Here is a 19,901-nt window from a genome sequence, read left to right as displayed (position 1 = left end):
AGTTGCTACCTAGCTGGGTCACTTTTCTCCTCTGGAAAATGTGGGTAATAATAACACTTAGCTAAAATGTGGGCAGGAGGATTAGAAGAAATATGATCTATAAAACCCTTAGCACAGTGCCTAACATATTGTAGCATTCAATCGTGTTGAATGTTGTTATGGTTATTATTATTAATTAGATATTTTATCAGCGCTCAGTTTAAAAACTACATTTCATGTCTTGAAAAATAGCTTTGTCATTCTGCCTTTTAATTTTGATAGCCTCTAAATCATACTGCTCTTTCTTACGGATAATTCCCCAGTAATGTAGTTTAAATGATTAATCTCAAAGTGGTAAGGTACAGTTTCTGCTTGTCACTTAGGAAACCGGTTGCAGGCCTATGGCTAATTTGATCCCTTGATAGAACAATTCAGATATTGTCTTGTTCAAGAGTTTTAGGCAAAACGGTATCACTGGTTTAGACTCCGTTCCCTTCTTCCTACCTGATATTTGATCAAAGGCCATAAATAAAAAGTGATTCATGATAATCTTAGGGTTAATGGTGTATCCAAAATCCTAGAGTGCATCTTTTGTCTAAGACAAAAGACATCATTGGTTCCTAAGATCATACTTAATCTGAACCAATAACTCAAAGGTATACCAAATATTTTTAAGAGAAAACTTTTTGATTGCATATGGCTTTATCTGGGCACTGTCCCTAACAACTTCTATCGAGCATCTACTCTTTGTGAGACATCATGCTAGGTGCCAGAGATAGAGAGAGAAAAGTTATTTATTATTATTATTAGGAGTAATATCATTATCAGTATGTGCTCTTTGTAATGCTTCATCCCCTCTCTTAGTGTTTCCATCTATGAGAAGAGAGCTTCACCAGTGTAAAACTTCTGAAAGTTCTCCTTTATCTCACACTCTTCTATTTGGGGAGGGGAGAGAGGAGGAATAATTTAATTCGACAGGAGAATTTGCAAGGAGAAATCAGTCTTGCCTATCTCAGCCTCTTCCTCTTGTCTTCTGCATTTTGGATGCTGGCTGTCCATTAGACTCACAAATGCAGCTGTGTTCCTCTATGCTAGAAGTTTTACACGGACAGTCTACACCCTCGCAGAGGGAAACCAACTCTGCCTGCTGATGGGGTGGGTTAATCTGACTGGTTGTTTACTCTCTGGAAACTCACTTGTCTGCAGATATAAGCCACCTTTTGCAATACCATCATTATTAGTAATAAAGATGATATTCTCATTTTCCATATCCCTTACACTGCAGCCTTATTTCTCAAAAGGCTCAAGATTCAGGTAAGAAAGAGGGTGTTATTTACTGAGTTTCAGAAGACCTTAATTTTTAAAAGATAATATAGACTCCTCAGCCTTTCACCAAATAAGTAGAAATTCAACAGTTACTGTAAAACAGCAATGCACTGTTACTGTGAGGGATGCAAAACAAGAGTACCTTTATGTTTTTTGGTGTCACTTTAGGAAAATAAGATATTTATGTAAGGTAAATAACTTTACAAAGCAGTGTGCAAAAGCTAAATTGTACCTTACAGTCAATAAATGTGATTATAATGCAGAAAGGAAAAGTTAACTTGTTATTGGATTAATTAAAAAAAGAAGTTTTCATCAAGCATTTGGGTCCTGATTAGGGCTTTTGTGGAAATACAGAATTTAGATGGGTGGAGAGTAGAGGAAATTTCCACAAAGAGTGCATGGCTTGATAAAGGGTTCAGAGGCAAAATAATAATAGCTACCATTTATTGAGCACCATCAATAGACCATTATTTACATATCTCATTTAAAATTCCTAACAGTCTTACAAGGATAGGTAATTATAATAATATACTCACTTTAGAGACTTTGAGCCTTACAGCCTTAACTGATTTGCCCAAGGTCATGCTGCTGTTAGTGAGGAATTTGAATTCAGCCAGCCTGAATCCTAGAGCCAGTCCTGCTAACCCCCAGTGTTATGCCTCACAGAAAGTAGTACTAACGTGAATGACTAAATAGTAAATATTGGGAACAAGTGAGGTCTAGTGGTAAATCGTGTATGGATTGTATGGGATACAGGCAGAGGAGTTTAAATTTGACCTTAACCTTGACTAGGATCTATTAAATGTTCCTAATTCGAAAAGTAGCATGAGAGAATAGGGTGGTGGGAAGACTGAGTTCCAATATGGGAGAATCACAGTAGGTCCTCAGACCGCAATCAATTTAGCAAAAATAATTGTATCACACAGTATTTCAATAAAGTGGTCTACGGACTGACCACAATGACAAAATGAATTGCCAGAGGAATAAATCCACAATTATGGCTAACTTTTATATTTCTATTTCTTACATAGTAATAATGGCTGACATTTGTTGAGTGCTCATGATACGCCAATGATTTTTAAGTGCTTTTCATGTATTAATTTGTTTAATACTTGTGATAACCCTATGAAGTATTATTATTATTACTCCCATTTTACACATGAAGAAACTGAGGCAGAGACATATTAAGCAACTTCCCCAAGGATACACTCTTATAAATGGAGGAGCTGGGATTATAGACCCAGGCATTCTGGTTCAGAGATCTGTATTCTTACCTAGCACTCTGCTGTCTCTCATATGCTCCACTGACTCTAATTTGTACAGTTGGTGCATTTCATAACCTCTCTTAGGCATAAAGTATCTAATTATCCTAAGCCAGCATTTCCCAATGAATGCCTCACAGAATGTCAACAAGTATCACTTGAAGAAAAGGGTTTTGGACAAATATGATTGGAACACACTAGATTAAATGCAGTTAAACAGTTTACCTTACCTCAGGACTGGTCAGAGCTTTAACCCTGCCAAGCTGGGTGCCCTGTGAATTTCCACACTTTGGGAAATGCTGGTCTAAATGGATATTTTCTGTAACTTTTATTCTGAATCTTCTGAGTTACTATGAAACCAGAAGACTTTAATGTTAAGGTGGTATCAACAAAAAGGCATTTCAAAAATAGTATTTAATTAATATATCTTCAAAATATCCATAACGATGAATCTTCATGGCCTCTTTATGATTTTTTGCTTATACAGGAGCTTGGCTGTTATGAGTTCAGAAATATTATACAATATCTGCAGAGCTCTACGGATTCACCAGCTCCCATCAGATAGAAGAGAAACTCATGTTAGTTCATTTGGGTTGGGAAAAGAGAGAACAGGCATGTATTCATTTTATTCTCACTCTTGGTAATAATTTAACGATTGCCTTTTGCAATGAAGCTGAACCTTTCCCACAGGTGTTATTTCATTCTCTGTCTAATTCTGGTCAAGTATTCACTCAGCTTTTAAACACATTTCTCCTTTTTAACCAAAAATAATTCAGCAATTGCAGTGTTTATGGCTGTTTTATAATAGCACTGGCTATCCAGAAACCTAGCATTCTTCAATCAGTATGTCCTCCTAACTAAAATATAAGGTAATTCACAGTACTTGTCTCACAGAACATAAACCAAGGCAAAGGAATAATTTCAGGGATGGAACAAAAGAAGACTGCAGTGGTTGATAACCATAAATAGGACTGGTCTGGAAAGTAAATGGGTATTTTCTACTACATAAATATTATATGTATTACGTATTATGCATACAGAGAGACACGAAGATATAGCCAAGGCATCGTGAGCTGCTTCCTAAATACCTAATCTATATTTTTTATTTCAAAAGTTAAATTTAGAAAATACCCCAGGAAAACCAAAAATGCAGTCACTTACCATATCATGGTCTGAAACGGGTCCGAAACTGGTGACGAAGATGTCAGTCTTCACTTCAGTTACACGCTCTGATGAAGCAAGAAATTGGGACAGTGAATGTCTATCAACAGCCCTTATTAGATCTCACCACCACAAACTCACACCCAAATGGGAAATTTATAGGCTTTGATTAGCAATTTCTAAAATTGGTCCACTGTGTAGTCCTGATAATTTACTGCTTACACATGAAATTTCACAGTGAATATCTTTCAGTGGAAAAACGGAGCCTAAATATGCCACTTTGGGAGATAGATTTTATGGAGAGGTCAGATGATGCTTAATGAATTCTTTAAGAATGGACACACTTTCCTGAGTGATACCAAGCCATTTCATGTTATAATAAAAATATGTTAGCATATGGATATGGTTTGAGCTTAAACAGTCTTATACAGCTCGTCAGATGCTCCAGGTACTTAGGCTACTCTTGGGAGGTATATAGTGTACTGTAGTGAGCTTTATTAACTGTCTAAGGACTCAAGGGTATGTTTTATAAATGATTGCTTTCTGGCACTAAATCATAAGTTAATTATCCAAATTACCCCCTGGGAAAAAAAAAATCTGACAACCTATATAAGTTTCTTCAGTTTTGAGGATAAGAAGAACATATGACGGTACAGCAAAAGTTCATTTAATAGATTCCATTTCAAGCTCAATGTGATTTTATGTTATTGGTCTCTGAGGCATATATTTCAACCAATAAAACATATGTATTATAGTTTGGTGACAACTCAACACAGATATTTTCAAGGAAATACAGTCACTCACTAAAAAAAAAAAAAAAAAAGAGAGAAAAATGTTGCCTGTATAAAAGGAAACAGTTTGTTAAGAGGTGAAAATGAAAAAAGATGACTCTGTAATTTTCAACTTTAGCTCTGAGAAATAACAGTCCAGTATTTTAAGCAATTCATTTCATTTATCAGGACATTTGTATCTTTGGTGTAGGACATTAAAAAGGTGATCCAATACATGTAATAAGAATTCTTTTGAAAATCAAAAATTTTATCCCTTAGCAATTCACTTGTAAACAGGTAATACTTTCAGTATAAATTTGGCTCAACAAATGATATAATAACTTTGAGGTGGAGAGAGTCGCCTCAATAAGCAATCTAATATTTTTAGGCCATTTCCCCCCCAACAATTTGACTGCCTCCAAAATGCTTAAATGAGCCCCCTGACATAACAGTTATGTGGGGTTTACTGTTTAACGCTTCAAAATAGAGGAGGTAGTTTGAGACAAAGAGAATAGAGATGTGTTTTTAGAACTCATTTCCAACCTCAGCTTTAACATCCGACATCCTGCCGCAACTGCGTCGCTTAAGAAGAGCAGCTGTCAGCAATAAGTCTCAGCTGTATTAAACACTTGCCTCTCATACCAGTCCCCCTTCTCACCCCTTCCAGCAGTCACTTCTGCAATGTATACGTCTCTCTATTGCACACTCTCTTTCCATATATATATATATATATATTTTTTTTTTTTTTACTAGACTGATTCTTTTCTTTTTTTGTTGTTTTTGGGTTTTTTTGCGGTACGCAGGCCTCTCACTGTTGCGGCCTCTCCCATTGCGGAGCACAGGCTCCGGACGCGCAGGCTCCGCGGCCATGGCTCACGGGCCTAGCCGCTCCGCGGCATGTGGGATCTTCCTGGACCGGGGCACGAACCCGTGTCCCCTGCATTGGCAGGCGGACTCTCAACCACTGCGCCACCAGGGAAGCCCTGATTCTTTTCTTAGTTTAAATATCTGCTATTTCTTATGACTCCATCAAGAGCTCATACTTTATTAGAATGTCAGGAATGACCTTCAGTTAAAAACCATAATGAAAAGAAAATATATGCTATCTAGTCACAAAAGCTAGAATCTATCTTATTAATTGAGCTCACTTTCATCTTTCTCTTTCAAGATTTCCCCTTCTAGATCAAGCAAAAAACCTCATTTTGTTCCCAAGTTTGAGTTTTGGTTCTCTCCAGATTATAAACTATAAGATTTATGGTGAATATCTTACAGATTTGAGTGACACTTATGGAATTAAAATTATGTCCTTTCTTTCATTTTTATTTTTACAGCAGAGATCTGTCATTAAATGCATAATCATTTGGGAAATATATACGAATCTCAGTTTGCACACTTGCAAGTGCTTGGTGGTGTGGGATGGTTCTCTTGGACTCCTTTATCACTATTATCCATTTCGGGGGTGTGAGGAGGGTATAATTTCTACACTTTAAGGTAACTCCCCAAGGTAGCTAGCTTTACACAACTTGGCTTACCAGATATTTTAGGGGCAACCAATCTTTTCTTTTTTTTTTTTTAAATGCTGGAGAGGGTGTGAAGAAAAGGGAACCCTCCTACACTGTCGGTGGGAATGTAAATTGGTACAGCCACTATGGAGAACAGTATGGAGGTTCCTTAAAAAAACTAAAAATAGAGCTACCATATGATCCAGCAGAGAAATCCATAATTCAAAAATATACATGCACCCCAATGTTCATAGCAGCACTATTTACAATAGCCAGGACATGGAAGCAACATAAATGTCCATTAGTAGAGGAATGGATAAAGAAGATGTGGTACATATATACAATGGAATATTACTCAGCCATGAAAAGAATGAAATAATGCCATTTGCAGCAACATGGATGGACCTACAGATTGTCATACTGAGTGAAGTAAGTCAGACAGAAAAAGACAAATACCATATATCACTTATATGTGGAATCTAAAATTAGGATTCAAACAAACTTATTTACAAAACAGAAATAGAGTTACAGATGTAGAAAACAAACTTATGGTTACCAGGGGGTAAGGTGGGGGAGGGATAAATTGGGAGATTGTGATTGACACATACACACCACAAATCTGTTTTATCTAGCATGATAAAATGGTCTGAAGAAGTGAGCTATCCACTTGCCAAATATATGGACTATTTCCCTCTGCTGATTTTAGATTGTTAGCAGATGATTCCATCTTCAACTTGGGGGGTGTAAGATAATCAGAAGAGAACACTCACTTTCTATATTTTCCCTTCTAATATATTTCCCTTGTCACACATCCAAACAGTTTTCTTTGATTTGTCATCAGCTGTTAGTAAGTATGCAGTGGAGCAAGAAGTTTCCATTGCTGTAAAACTCTGCTTATTATGTATGCCTCCGAAAGATTTGTCTTGCACATTAGCATGCTAATGTCTCTAAGAAACGATGTTTTAAATAAAAACGTGGTCAACATCATCTACCTCTGTGTTTCCCAAACTTACTTGGGAATGCTACTCTAAAACATTACAAAAGCTTTAGGGTAAGCATGAGGCCCATATAACATATTATGTTGTTTATAAAAATTTTTTAAAGTTCATAGTATAAGTTTAAAAACTTCAGAAAAATATTTTAAAAAATTTAAATTCCCTGGAATACCACCTTCCACATAAATCCACTGTTAATATCTTGATGTATTCCCTTACATATTTTTTTCTATTCAAATATACACTTAATGATTATCCTCAAACCACATTCTCACTCAGTTGAGTACCATCTCAGAGACAAGGAATAGGATCCTTTGACCAAAGTGTGTCTTTTACTCCAGCTCACCAGGGAGTCCGTGAGTGGCATGTGAAGTCATTCTGCTTTAAGATAGAAAGTTTATAATCTGGAGTGCAAAGGTTCAAGACAGAGGGTTGTTGTGAATCAACTTCAGCCAAACTGTAAATAGAGGCATCGTTAACTTGCTTTTTTGACAAAGAAATGGTGGTTTGTAATCAAGTGCTCTTCAGGTGTACCAGGCTTAAATGGAAGATGAGCTCATACCTATGTGCTTTGGCTGAGAGCTAGGGCAACTGCTGAGGAACCTTATTTTTTCCCAATTCGAGAAAAACTTTGTCATCTCGTCCCCAACATGAAATCCCTGTTGTAGGGATATGTATATATATATATATATATATATATATATATATAATTTATTATTTAAGGAACTTTGAAACAGAATTTAAATCACGTGCTCTAATACTAGACTTTATTGACTTAGCGTTAGACTCTAAAGTGTTATTAGAAATACCTATAAAGTACTCAAGGCCTTTCTACGGGTCACATGAGGAAAAGTCAAAATATTTTTTTGCTTTGATATATTCTATTTAAGAGCATACAGCATGAGTCAGGAACTTCTGATGAAGTTCAGCTAGGAAGATTATACACCTAGCCAAAGTTAAACATGAATGAACCTCTTAGGTAATGAGGAAATTGTATGCAAGTGGAAATCAATTAAAATAACTCAGTTGGAAGAAATGTTCAGAGAGTAGATAATTCAGCAAATAATTTTTTTCAATCAAATATTTTCATCACAATAATCCTTCTCTGTCCACTGTAAAAAAATCAACAGATTCTTTCAAATTAGTATAACTGAATACACATGTTCAAGTTTTCAAAGGATAAAGATAGAATGGAATTATATAAAATGAGATTATGATGATGATGGTTGTTATTGCAGTGCCTAAGAATATCTTAATATAGTACATCAATGTAAATGAAGTTTATGATGATAAATTAATTAAAATCAGTCTTTAAACAAGCACACTCTTCAAAGATATGTTTTACATACAACATATATATATAATTTATAAACATATATGAGCACACACACATATATGTACACAAACACACACATATATGTATACACATATATATACACACTATATTATATCCCTCTATAACAGCTAGACAGCAGTAAATCTGTTTTTTACTGGGGATTTCCTACAATGTTGATATCCTGCTGATAAGTTTTGAAGTAACAGATGTTTTGAAGTGATAATTCAAAAAGATGATTAGTGCTTGAGGCAGAAATGAGAAAAGCAGTGCAGTATAGTGAGTAATAAGCACATTGGATTAAGAGTCAAAACACTTGGATTTTAACTCTGATTTTCCTAGAGAACAAGCTGTGTGACTTTAGGTACAATCCTTTAATGTCCCTGAGACTGTTTTATCACTTCTTTAATGAAGAAATAATACCCGCACAGTCAACTCCATTGCATTAGAGTGAGGGTCAAATAAGATTTTAATGCCGAAAACACTTTGAGATGTATTTACTGGGTACATTAATTTAGTCAACAAATGTTTACTGAGCATTTTCTATGTGCCAGGAAGGCACTGTTCTAGGTAATAGTAATATCAATACATTGATGAGCAAAAGTGCAATTGCTCCTTTTCTTCTGTAGCATATCTCACAATCTTAGGTAAAACATATTTTAGGTAAATAGGTTAGAAACATAGTTAGGTAGGTAGATAGATAGATAGGAAGAATTACATACGTAGTTGTGTATGAACACATATGCACAAATTATACTAGTTAATGTCATCATTATAAATGTTCTGAAAGAGTGTCTTTGAAGAGATGACATTTGAACTGCAACCTAAAAGGTGAGAAAAATTCAAGGATGAACAGAGACAGGGAAAGACATTTCAGGGAGAGGAAAGAATAAGGTGAAGAACTGAGGTGAGAATAGATGCGCTTGACTTAAGAAACAGAAAGTCCAGTACATCTGGAGCTTGGTGAAGCTGATGATCACGGTACAAGATGACACTCTAGAGGAAAGAGGGCCACACCTAAAGAGCTTCTTATAGAAGCAGCTGATCTTTGTTCTAATGCAATGTCTTTGGGTAATGAAGTGAAGGAATGTTACTTGCAGTTTAAGAAGACAGCTGATGTGTGAAGAGTGGATTTTAAGAGTGACTGTAATTTTAAAAATAATGGAAGAGGGAATCAATAGTGAAGAATTGTAGGTGGTGTTTCCTTAGGAATCCCTATTACAACAATTTATTTAATATGGCATTGACCCTATTTTCACTGGAAATGCTGTCTATTGAGGAACTCAGAATAATATTCACTGGGCCCAGTTCTGTGTACTCATAACTTAATGAAGGAGGTTTATTGCCTCCTTCAAGCTACTTTGCTTCTTTTAATTCACAGAGGCAGTCACTATATGGAGAATGAATTGGCTAACATTAGTCATCATAATAAAGTATGTCTTAAAACCCCACTTTGAAATGGTCCTGTTTGGAAATTGAAAGTATCCTGAGCTCCCTACATAACCATCAATTTATACTCCTGGATTGGACAATGTTTCAGCTCCCTGCCAATCTGCCTGGGGCAACATTTTTGCTCCTTGTCCTTCACTTCCATTCCCTTAATTCTTCAGAATAGTTGGCAATTTTCCCCTCCCTGATAACGTAGAGCAACTTAATGTTGGTGATATTCAGCTACTAAACCTGGATATGGGGTAGAAAATCACATTTCGAGGTGTCTAACCAATACCTGGTCCTTTGTGTTTTCAGATTCCAAGAACTCAGATGATACAAGAATCTCCCAGGGAAAAAAAGGTAAAGTTTATTACAGGAGACATTTATTTCTTCTCGACTGAGAATTTGCCTCCTTCCCTCCTTACATCATGGCATTTTCTATTGGGAGAGAGCAAAGCTGTAGAGAAGAATGTGATTGCTGTGTTGGAGGAATAGGTTTCTTTTGGTCTGTAGAAGTCTTGATCAAAATTGCCTAACCTGCAGTAGCTTTGAGGTATCCTACTTTCTGTTCCTATTATTGAATTTTAATTATATGAGAATAATAATATAATATCATTATATATTATATATATTATGGAGGGATATGGCGTCCACTTAGGACTTGGTTTTAAGTTCTTCAAAATGGCAGAGTCCATGACTATTAACAATAAGATTCTTACTTCAAAAACACTACAAACACTATTTTTCAAATATGGGATTCTTACCTCAGAAACACTACAAACACTATTTTTCAAATAAAGAACTCAAGTTCAGGCTGCAAAAAAAAATCATATACAGGAAAAAAATGTATATTTTTTTAATATTTTACATTGGTTCTAGAATCAAGATAGGAAATGGAAACTATATAAAAAGTCCAAAAGTAACTGCACAAAATATAAACTGCAGCTGTTTACTAATAATTTGGCCGTTATAACTTTAGCAAAATCCAAGTGGCTACATTTTATCTTAGGAAATGCTTGGCAAGATGATTTATATACAATAGGAAAAGATGGAAGCAGAAAGTTTCTAAATATGCTAGAACATTCCTCTGGGCATCTCAGTTGGATTCATTAGATGAGCTGGCTTCATGAGCTGACTGGATTTCTCAGCCAGTAAAAGTTAAAAGGTGTTCTCTGTTCATTTTAACAATTCCTCTTGGGTTTTTGGTAACTGCTTTTTCTCTAAAATTCAACTGAATTATAGAATGTCTAAATATAGTATTTCAGTGTAAATAGATTGCATTATGCCAAAGCCTGAGCATCTGTTCCACACCTTGCATTAAAAGCACCAGATACACCTATAGAAAATTCAAAAAGAATTCCAGAGTAGAATTTCAAAAGCTGATACGAAAAGCCATTATCTGGTAAAGAAAATGTAACAACAGCAATAAAAAAATATTGGATAAATCTAACCTTTTTAAATTTGGGGGGGGTATTGTCAGTAATTTAGAATCTTTTTATTTTATTGAAGGTGAACACATTGTGACACGGATATCTTGCCCTCTAAATTTTAGAAATTCTGGCTTTTTAATATAAATACAAAATGTGTGTTTTAAGTTAGGTGAACATGAATAAAATGGTTGCCTCTGATCTCAACATCACACAGGATACAAAAACATAATAAAAGATCACATGAATATCAGATATCATCTTGAGATAGAACAAAGTCTAGTCACCTAAAGTTTAGAGTTGCACAAAATTTCACAAGTTAATCTGATTTTTTTCTCCAGAACACTCTTAGTTTCCCACCTTTACTTATTTTGACCTAAAGAAACATAACCCAATATCCCAAGCTAATTCCCCAAGGAGCCCGTACCACCTTGCCAGTAGCACTCATATCGAACCCAGTCTCCTTGCCTTGTTGGAGATGCTTATATCTTAAAGCTAAGATCTCTGGCAATAATAGGGCTAAATGAAGTCTAAAAGGTCTCATACAGGCATAAAAAATCAAAAATTGGGAAAATTAAGAAGATAAGGAGTAAGTCTGCTTTGAAGCATAGATTGTTTGTTAAATAGTATGTCGTGCTAAAATACCTTGAGGGAAAAATCCCAGCTACATTCCAGTCACAAATACTCACCTAACTGATAGCTTCAATTAAGTAAAATCTAAAACAAACAAAAAAATTCCCCCAAATTCTATAACACTTATAGGAAAAAGAAGAAAATCTTAACTAAATGTGTTAAGCATATAGTAGGAATAAAGCCCATTCTCTACCTCCATTCCTACCTACCTATTTACTTATTTACTTCTCCCCCCATCCATCTGGGTTTGTCACATGATGAGTACACACGTGTACTCTTTCAAAAGAAAGAGAGATGTAGCCTGTATATATGGTGTGGCAGAAAGGAAGGGAAAACTATCACTGGAAGGGCATTACTTCTTAAAAATCTGAAAACTTTCTTCAGAATGTAGTTTTGGATCTATGTTTCTGGATTGTTCTTACTCCCTCTCCCAGAGTGCAGGGAAAGCCAAAACGATGGTGGCTGAAATTTTACCCAGATAGGTGTAATTCAGGGGGAGCATCATTTAATTTTTTCGGAAGTTGGAGAAAATTCAGGCTTCTTTCGTTTATTAGATTCAGAGTCAATAAGGAGAAACCTTGAGGAAATGAATTTTCTCAGAAGGTGATTGGTTTGGTCTTGATTTAAGGCAAAAAGAGGAATCTTGATTAACCAAGGAGCACCTGAGCCTACCCAGCCTCCTGCCACACATGCCTTTTCCATTTTCTCTAAGTTGCTCTCCTTCGCCTTCTCCAACCCTCTCACTTTTCTCTGTTCTTGTTTTCAGTACCCTCTTTTGCTCTCCTTTCTTCTGTAACCTTTTCTTTCTTCTCTTGCCATTTTTTTTTTTCCTGGATTTTACCTCCTCCCCTCCCTCAACCATTTTATTCTTCTCTAGTGACGATGCTTTAGGCAAGAGCTTTTCAAAAACATTCTTCAGGCCCTGACTGCAAGGAAGAACCAGCCCTCCACGTCTTGTCCTCAAAGAAAGAGATATTAAATGAGAATAAATCCAACAATCACTGACAGTTTCGATTTGTATTTTCTGACTACTGACTATTTCAATTCAAGTCTATTTAAAGCTTTCTTCATTAATTTTATACTTAAAATATGAACTTGCCAACATATTTTTCTCTTTACATCCTTGAATAGAGTATATTATTAGAATTCCACACAGTCTATCCTTTTTAGTTCTTTTATTTTATTTAAAAAGATACGTGTCTTCCAGGATATCTCTAGGTTGCCCTTTTCTTTCTACTTTCTCAGGATTGCTCTTGACCCTGAAAAGATAGCCTTTTGAAATAGTGTTACAAAATCTGCAACTGATTCCTATCATCTCGATGAACCGTGTTATATATCTGTTTTCTTAGTTATTGGATCCAGGGTGTACATCTCCAAAGAATAATGTTACACTTTTGGATTCTGTGTGTGTTTCTGAAAAACAGGTCATGATGAATCTGCATGTACAAGAGTTTCTTACATTAGTCTCAAGTCTTAGCTTATCACATTTCTATATTTTCTCAAGACATTCAGAACAAAATATCCCTGCCTTCTGCACAATGTTGTTATTTTTATAAAACCAGACTTTAATCATAATAAAGAAGAGGGTGGGCTCCTATCTCTTGCGAGAGAAGATTATCCCAGCTGTGATCAATGAACCTACTAAGAAGAAATTTTTACCGCCTTATAAGCTAATGATAATCTTTCAAGTATTGCCTCTACATAGTTTTTACATCTGAAAGCAAATGGATCATGTAAAAAAATCCATTTTTATAATGGCAAGAGAGCTACTGGAATGCATGTCATACTTAGCTTACCAGAAATCTATGATAAAGAAATAAAATTAAATAATTTTGCAGAAATATATATATTAGATAATTTCAATTTATAGCATCCAAAAATCATGGTGTTAACATTTTTCTCTATTCTGTAGCTGATTATGTTTTATAAAATATCTAAAATCTGTGTTTAATATTTAAGATGTTTTCTGAAGACAGATAAAGATTCTCAAAATGTACTTAAACATGTTAAGATGTTTTCTAAAGACAGATAAACATTCTCAAAATGTATTTAAACGTGTTAATGATTCTGCAGATATATGTAGTAAACACATGCTATATATGTAATAAACACATGCCATTATATCCCTTAAGACTGAAAAAGCATGACAAAAAAATGACAAAAATTTAGTTAGTATTAAAGTTTTTTCATAAATCTCAAATCCATCAGATTTAATTGCAGTATGCTCCAGGATGATAGATAAAATAGAAATAGAGGAAACTATTTGGGCTACTTTTTAATTTGTTTTCATGTCTATCATAATCTCAAAATCACTGTTTCCAGAAATCATAAATATCAGAAAAATCATCTTTAGCAAAAATTAGAGCATATCCATTCTTTTTGATTTTCCTGAGCCCTTGAATTCTCTATTACTGTAACATATTATATCCATTTCAATTAAAAAGAATATATCTTGTCTATATTTAGCCAACTACTATTTCTTTTCTTTAAATATCTATTTTTGTTATTTTGAGGGGATTAAGTAGGTAATAAAGTAGATTCCACCAAAACTGCAGCCTGAATTAATGTAGTTGTTTCTGTTAATAAATCCACCATTATCTTGAGTCTTGAAAATTAGCTTTTTGACCCATTCTTAGTCTATATTATACATCCTCAAGGTCTGTGGCTCTCCAAGACTCAGGTATGCATATGAGGAGTAGGTGAAATGCTTCCTGCTTATACTATATTTGATTAAAGAGTTATTACACATAATTAAATGTAAATGAGCAGTCATGGGCTTGTTATTTGTACTCCAAATAACAATACGACCAAACAGCTGATTATTAAAGAAGGGGTGTGTGTGTGTGTATGTGTAAAATTGTTTAACAAACTGAAAACTATGCACAGAACTTATAGAGGATACTCACATTCACAAGGTAAAGTATTAAATGGGATTTCCTAAACTAGAATGAAGATAAGATTTTCTAGATGTGTTATAAAATTCTGCTGATTTTCTAAGGAGATATCATGGAGAAGGAAGAATAAGAAGTAAAGAAATCAGATGCATGCCCATTAGTACTTTAAAAGTCTTCTTTTTAAAAGTTATTATCACTGTCCTGAATTTCTTCTTTTTGTACATTCCTCCCCCACCTGCAGTCTTTGTAATTTATTTCAAATTTTATGAACCAAGAACAATTTTCCTGAAACCACTCCAGAGGTTTAGATATACACGGACCTTATATTAATACATCACATACACATTTATGCACTCCATTTTGTGACCAATGCATTTTGTTCCTTAATATTTTTTCAAAGAACTTAGTAAAAGGAAACCAAGTGGAGTACAAACCTGGAGGAATTTGTATAGTGTGTCCTAGAACGAATGCTTGAGATTGATAGGAAAGGACACCTGGTAAGACCTTTGACATATATCCGAGTCATGTCTTCGATAAAGGAGTTTTCCTTAAACCTCTGAGACACTAATGACATTTGGCAGCCTCAAAACAGACCTATGATCCATATCTGTGTCATTACACTGCCCAGAGTATTAACAGGAAGACTAAATCCATGTTACCATTCTGTTTTAAAATCAAAAATTGAATTCTTAACCTTCTTATTCTTTGCATAACTTTGCTGTCTAGATGAAGAGGAGATGAATTTCTTAATATTGTCATTTCATTGTAATTTAATATTGCTATTAAATAGTTTCAACAAATGCTCTGGAGAGAGTGCAGCATAAGTTACAGTTGGGAGTCATAGATTCTATCCTTGGTTTCCTATGTGACTTTGAACAATAATTTATTTCCTTGCTTCACTTGTTTTACTCTGAGATCAATATTTTGTTTTGGCTTCATTAGTCTTTGTTTAACTAAATAAGATAGGTTGATTATCTTACTCAAGGACTATTTAAATAAGTGTGTAATGCCTTGCACTATTTACTCTTATTGTTATAAATACTGTATTATTAAGTGCTAACTTCTTCCTGAGTAGAAATTCATTAGTAAAACCAATGAAAACCAAAACATTTTAACTATAGAAAATTAGGGTTTAAGTTTAAATTCACAGTCAAAACAAAACACACACTATCATCTATCTCATTCACCTTTTATCCTAGAGGTGGGGTAATCTAACACAAAATAGTGGATCAATATGTAATATTCCCAAATAAATGTTTAGAGCAATAGATTCAGAGATACTCTACTTGAATTCAATGCAAACATAGCTATGCCTAATGAAACAGAGATGCAGTATTTGAGCTGGAAGAGATGATATTACCCCCCTTTTTCCCTTGTAAAATCAAATCATACATGGAAAAGATTGATTGTCAAGTAAATGTAACATTTATTTCATGACATTATGAGAAGTTTGAATCTGCCTTCTACTACGTACGGGTATGTGCATGGGATGACCATGGAAAATTGAATTAATATTGAGCAATATACTAAAAATAGGATGTCATTACACTACGTGCTTCCATTCTTATTACTTTAACATGTAGAGGGAAGCAATAATTTAATAGTAAATGTTTAATATTGTTCTGTAAAATAAAAACACGATAATGCTACCCACCTCCCAATCCTGGTCTCAGGCGATTGTCATAACCATCTAGGAGTCGGTCCAAAATCCTAGTGAAGACAGTGGTGTTGTCTTTAAGTTCATCTTGTAATGAGGGTTGTCCATAGCTGAAAAAAATGTAAAGGGAGGCAATATCTAAATTATACATTTCTACTAAAACGTTTTTCCAAATAAAACCTTCCGCAATTTTCCAACTTCCTTTCTATTGAATCTTAATTTGAAAATTTCTTCTGGTAAAGTAAAAAGATGTCATAGTTTAATTCTTACCATTTTCTCGTATTTGTTCTCATAGATGATATGCTCTTTATTCTAATATTTCTAACTATGGAAGGAAAATTACAGGAAATGAGTTGTGTCTTTACATTTATAATTCTCAGCATGTATACAATGTTGTAATGAATGTTTTCTCTGGGCAAGCAAGAACACTAATGCACTTTAGTAAAAAACCTAGATCTGGGAAACTTCTTCCCAAATTAAAAAAAAAATGTATTTCTCAGCTACCAAATTACGTAATAGCTTTGTTTTCATTTAATTTAACATGTAGCATAATCCTAACATTTCACCTACCAACAACCGTCCCTTTATCCACTTCATATATATCTATGTTTTGTGTTTTTGTTGTTCTTTCTGGTATTTAGATGAGAAAAATAGATAAAACTTGTTAGGATAATTACATGTTCACATCAGTGTGTAATTTCCATTCTTCTTAAGGTTTATGAACCAATTTTTATAATTTGTCTATTCAAACCTCTAATTAATTGAATTTTGTCATTTCTGGTCTTAGAAGTAAAAGACAGCTTGGAAAAGATATGGTCCAGTATTCTTAATTTATGGTTTTACTAAACTAATGCAGGATTAGCGTTTTAGGAAAACACAGCCATTTGTAGAGTTTGAACTAGAATCCAGCTTTCTTTAACTTTTAGTCTAAAACTTTATTTTCATTCTTCTATATCAGAGTAATTGTTCCTATTTAAGTCTTTCTATGTGAAGGTCTAGTTTTTATCCCTTACCAGTCATTACTAGTCTTTGAATTTGACCACATAATGACTGCAGTTCACATATTATTTATTTATTACATCAATCACATTACTATCTATGCTCCTTGAATCATATTTTATGTAATGATTAGAATGACACCTCCAAAATCCTTTGAGAGAAGAGTATTCTATGTTAGGAGGGATCACACTTACTGATATATTTCAATGATAGCTCTGACCTTGAGCAAAAAGAAAAACAAAAAAAGAATATAGAGTGTGAACTAAAAAACGGACACAAACATATCACTTTCAATTTAATATGCTTTTGGCATCTCTCTTGTGTGTTTATATTACTGATCAATCTAAGAAAAATAATAACATTTGAAACCAGGGTTCACTGATTTGACAGAAGCAAGAAATATAATCAAAGTGTCAATTCAAAAACAAACACTATTATTTGGGTAATAATGTTATACTGGCAAAATGCAAAACTTTTCTGATAAAATTTTAATTTAATAAGCTATTATAACTAAAAGTTATTCATGCTATGAAATGTACCTCTATGAAACAGTTCTCCATTCTCCTAAATTCAACATTAATACTGTGCAGATTGAGGGTTTACTCTCCTTTGGCAGAATTAAAGATCTTACTAGTTTTTGAAATCAAATTTTCAACGAGCGCTGTGTCTTCCAGGATGTCTTGCTAGCAGATGACAGCAGTAAAGCAAAAATAGTTTTCTGAATACAATTATTTATAAAAACTCATTGTCACAAAACCTACTGCCATGCATGCATCTTTCAAGGATACTGGAAGGTCATCTTGATAAAGGTGGAAAAGAAATGCTAACACACTTTGAGTTGTGACGAGAGCCTGACCAAGTAGTCTAAGGAAGAATCACTAAAATAAGAAGGGAGAAAAAGATGAGATGGTGTGATATGACAGAGCAAATTAGATTGTTAATATGATTCCCAAAATATGGGGTGATCTACTACCTACACCTGCATTCTCTTTGTTTTCATAGCTTACGTCAAATTCAGGAAATGCTTTTTTTACCCCCTGGTTTTATTTTATAAATGTTGTACTCACCAATTGTTTGCATTGGAGTACAAATGCCAAAAGAGACTTTTCCCTCCCTCCCAGAGAACCAGTTCTGCTCTGCCAATTGGAATGATAATGTTTCTTTTATGTGCTTTTCTTAATCAGGTTATGCTTCATTTTTAATTCTAATTTACTATGTAATTGTCAGACAATGACCCTAGGATAAAGATCAAGATTATTTATTTGCTATTAAATACTCATGCCAATGTAATGTTTCCTAAACTGAATATATAATTTGTAGAGAAATGTCAGTTACAGTACGTGATTTTGATTCCATATGAACCACTGTATAATAAAACATTGTGCACTAACTCCATCTACAGGTCATTACAATAGCAACACTTCATACAATTTTTCGAGAGCGGTGAAGAACATTTAACTCCTCAGATTAAGAGTATCTGGCAATAATGCACTTTCTGTTCATCTGGCGGTCATTATTTATCATACACAATAACAAACAATAAAAATAGACAACTTCTCAATTTAAAAAATCCTCCTTAGTCCTTATCTTTCCAGTCTATTCCACCTCTCTGCCTTAACTCATAAGGGTTCACTTTTCATTACATTATGGAGAATCTTAGATTTTTGTAATATGTCTAAGACTTTCTTTGGGGCCACAGGAGTGGACTACACAAAAAAATATAAAAGCAGATAAAGGAGAATCTGAAATATTTGGTCATTTGTATCTTTGTTAGTATAATATGTCTATGCATTTGATGGGATCATTAGCAAATATTTTGAATATGGTTAATCATATGATTACATTTTTTTCTCATAACTTGTCTCCACAGTAGTTAAACTTAAATAGAGAAGTTCAGTTTTGTCTAACGTTCTTAAATATGTGTGTAGTATATTCTACTTCTATTGGTTACATAAATAACAGTTTCAAAACATAATGCACATGCATTTATAAAAACTTATGACTTTCAAATTACAAATGTTATTCTAACCTTTCCACTTCCACATAGTTAGAAGTTACTCTATGATCTTTGCAACTGGTTAGAAATTTTCTTGTTGGAAAATCAACTCACATAGTATGCTGACATTAATTGGGGTAACTTTTTCTGTGAATTAGGAAACCACATGTTTTGTTCAGTTACAACTGAGCAGTGAAAAGTTCAATTTAAGAATTAAATGTTGAATTAATACGTTCCTTAACAGAAGCGTGTTAAGCGTATTCTAACCAACATGCAAATAAGTTGATTATTTTTTCATATTGTTCTTCTTTATTAGCTGGAATTTTATTGCAGTTAAGTTTTTTGAATTCCCTTAGTCATGAATTCATCCAAGGACAATTTTCTTCCCCCTGAAAGAATAAATGAAAAGTTACAGAAATTCTCATGCAGATTTAAAATAAAGGGTCCCCACCTTCTTCCAGTCAATGTGCTCAGAAGGAGGGTCCAGCCCCAAATGTAGTCAGAGAGACCCGGACTTTTCTTCATTGCGGGCTTGT

At 34.2% G+C, this 19,901-nt stretch overlaps 1 protein-coding gene across 1 annotated transcript in view; it reads right to left on the bottom strand.

The window, feature by feature from the left end:
• The window catches only part of GABRA1 (gamma-aminobutyric acid type A receptor subunit alpha1), a gene marked incomplete at its 3' end in the record, with an annotated part of 55,046 nt that extends 35,145 nt beyond the window's left edge, over positions 1–19,901 (bottom strand). Inside the window, exons 1-3 of the mRNA XM_079918427.1 lie at positions 19,817–19,901; positions 16,368–16,480; positions 3,729–3,796 (exon numbers count right to left, since the gene is read on the bottom strand). Coding sequence (XP_079774553.1) covers positions 3,729–3,796; positions 16,368–16,480; positions 19,817–19,890 — 255 coding nt within the window. The 5' untranslated portion in view covers positions 19,891–19,901. The remainder of the gene's footprint in view (positions 1–3,728; positions 3,797–16,367; positions 16,481–19,816) is intronic.

The sequence above is a fragment of the Stenella coeruleoalba genome, assembly GCF_951394435.1.
Source record: "Stenella coeruleoalba genome assembly, chromosome: 3".
NCBI classification, from domain to species: Eukaryota; Metazoa; Chordata; class Mammalia; order Artiodactyla; family Delphinidae; genus Stenella; species Stenella coeruleoalba.
The sequence above is the reverse complement of the archived record's forward strand: the minus strand, read 5'-3'. Positions and strand labels throughout refer to the sequence as shown.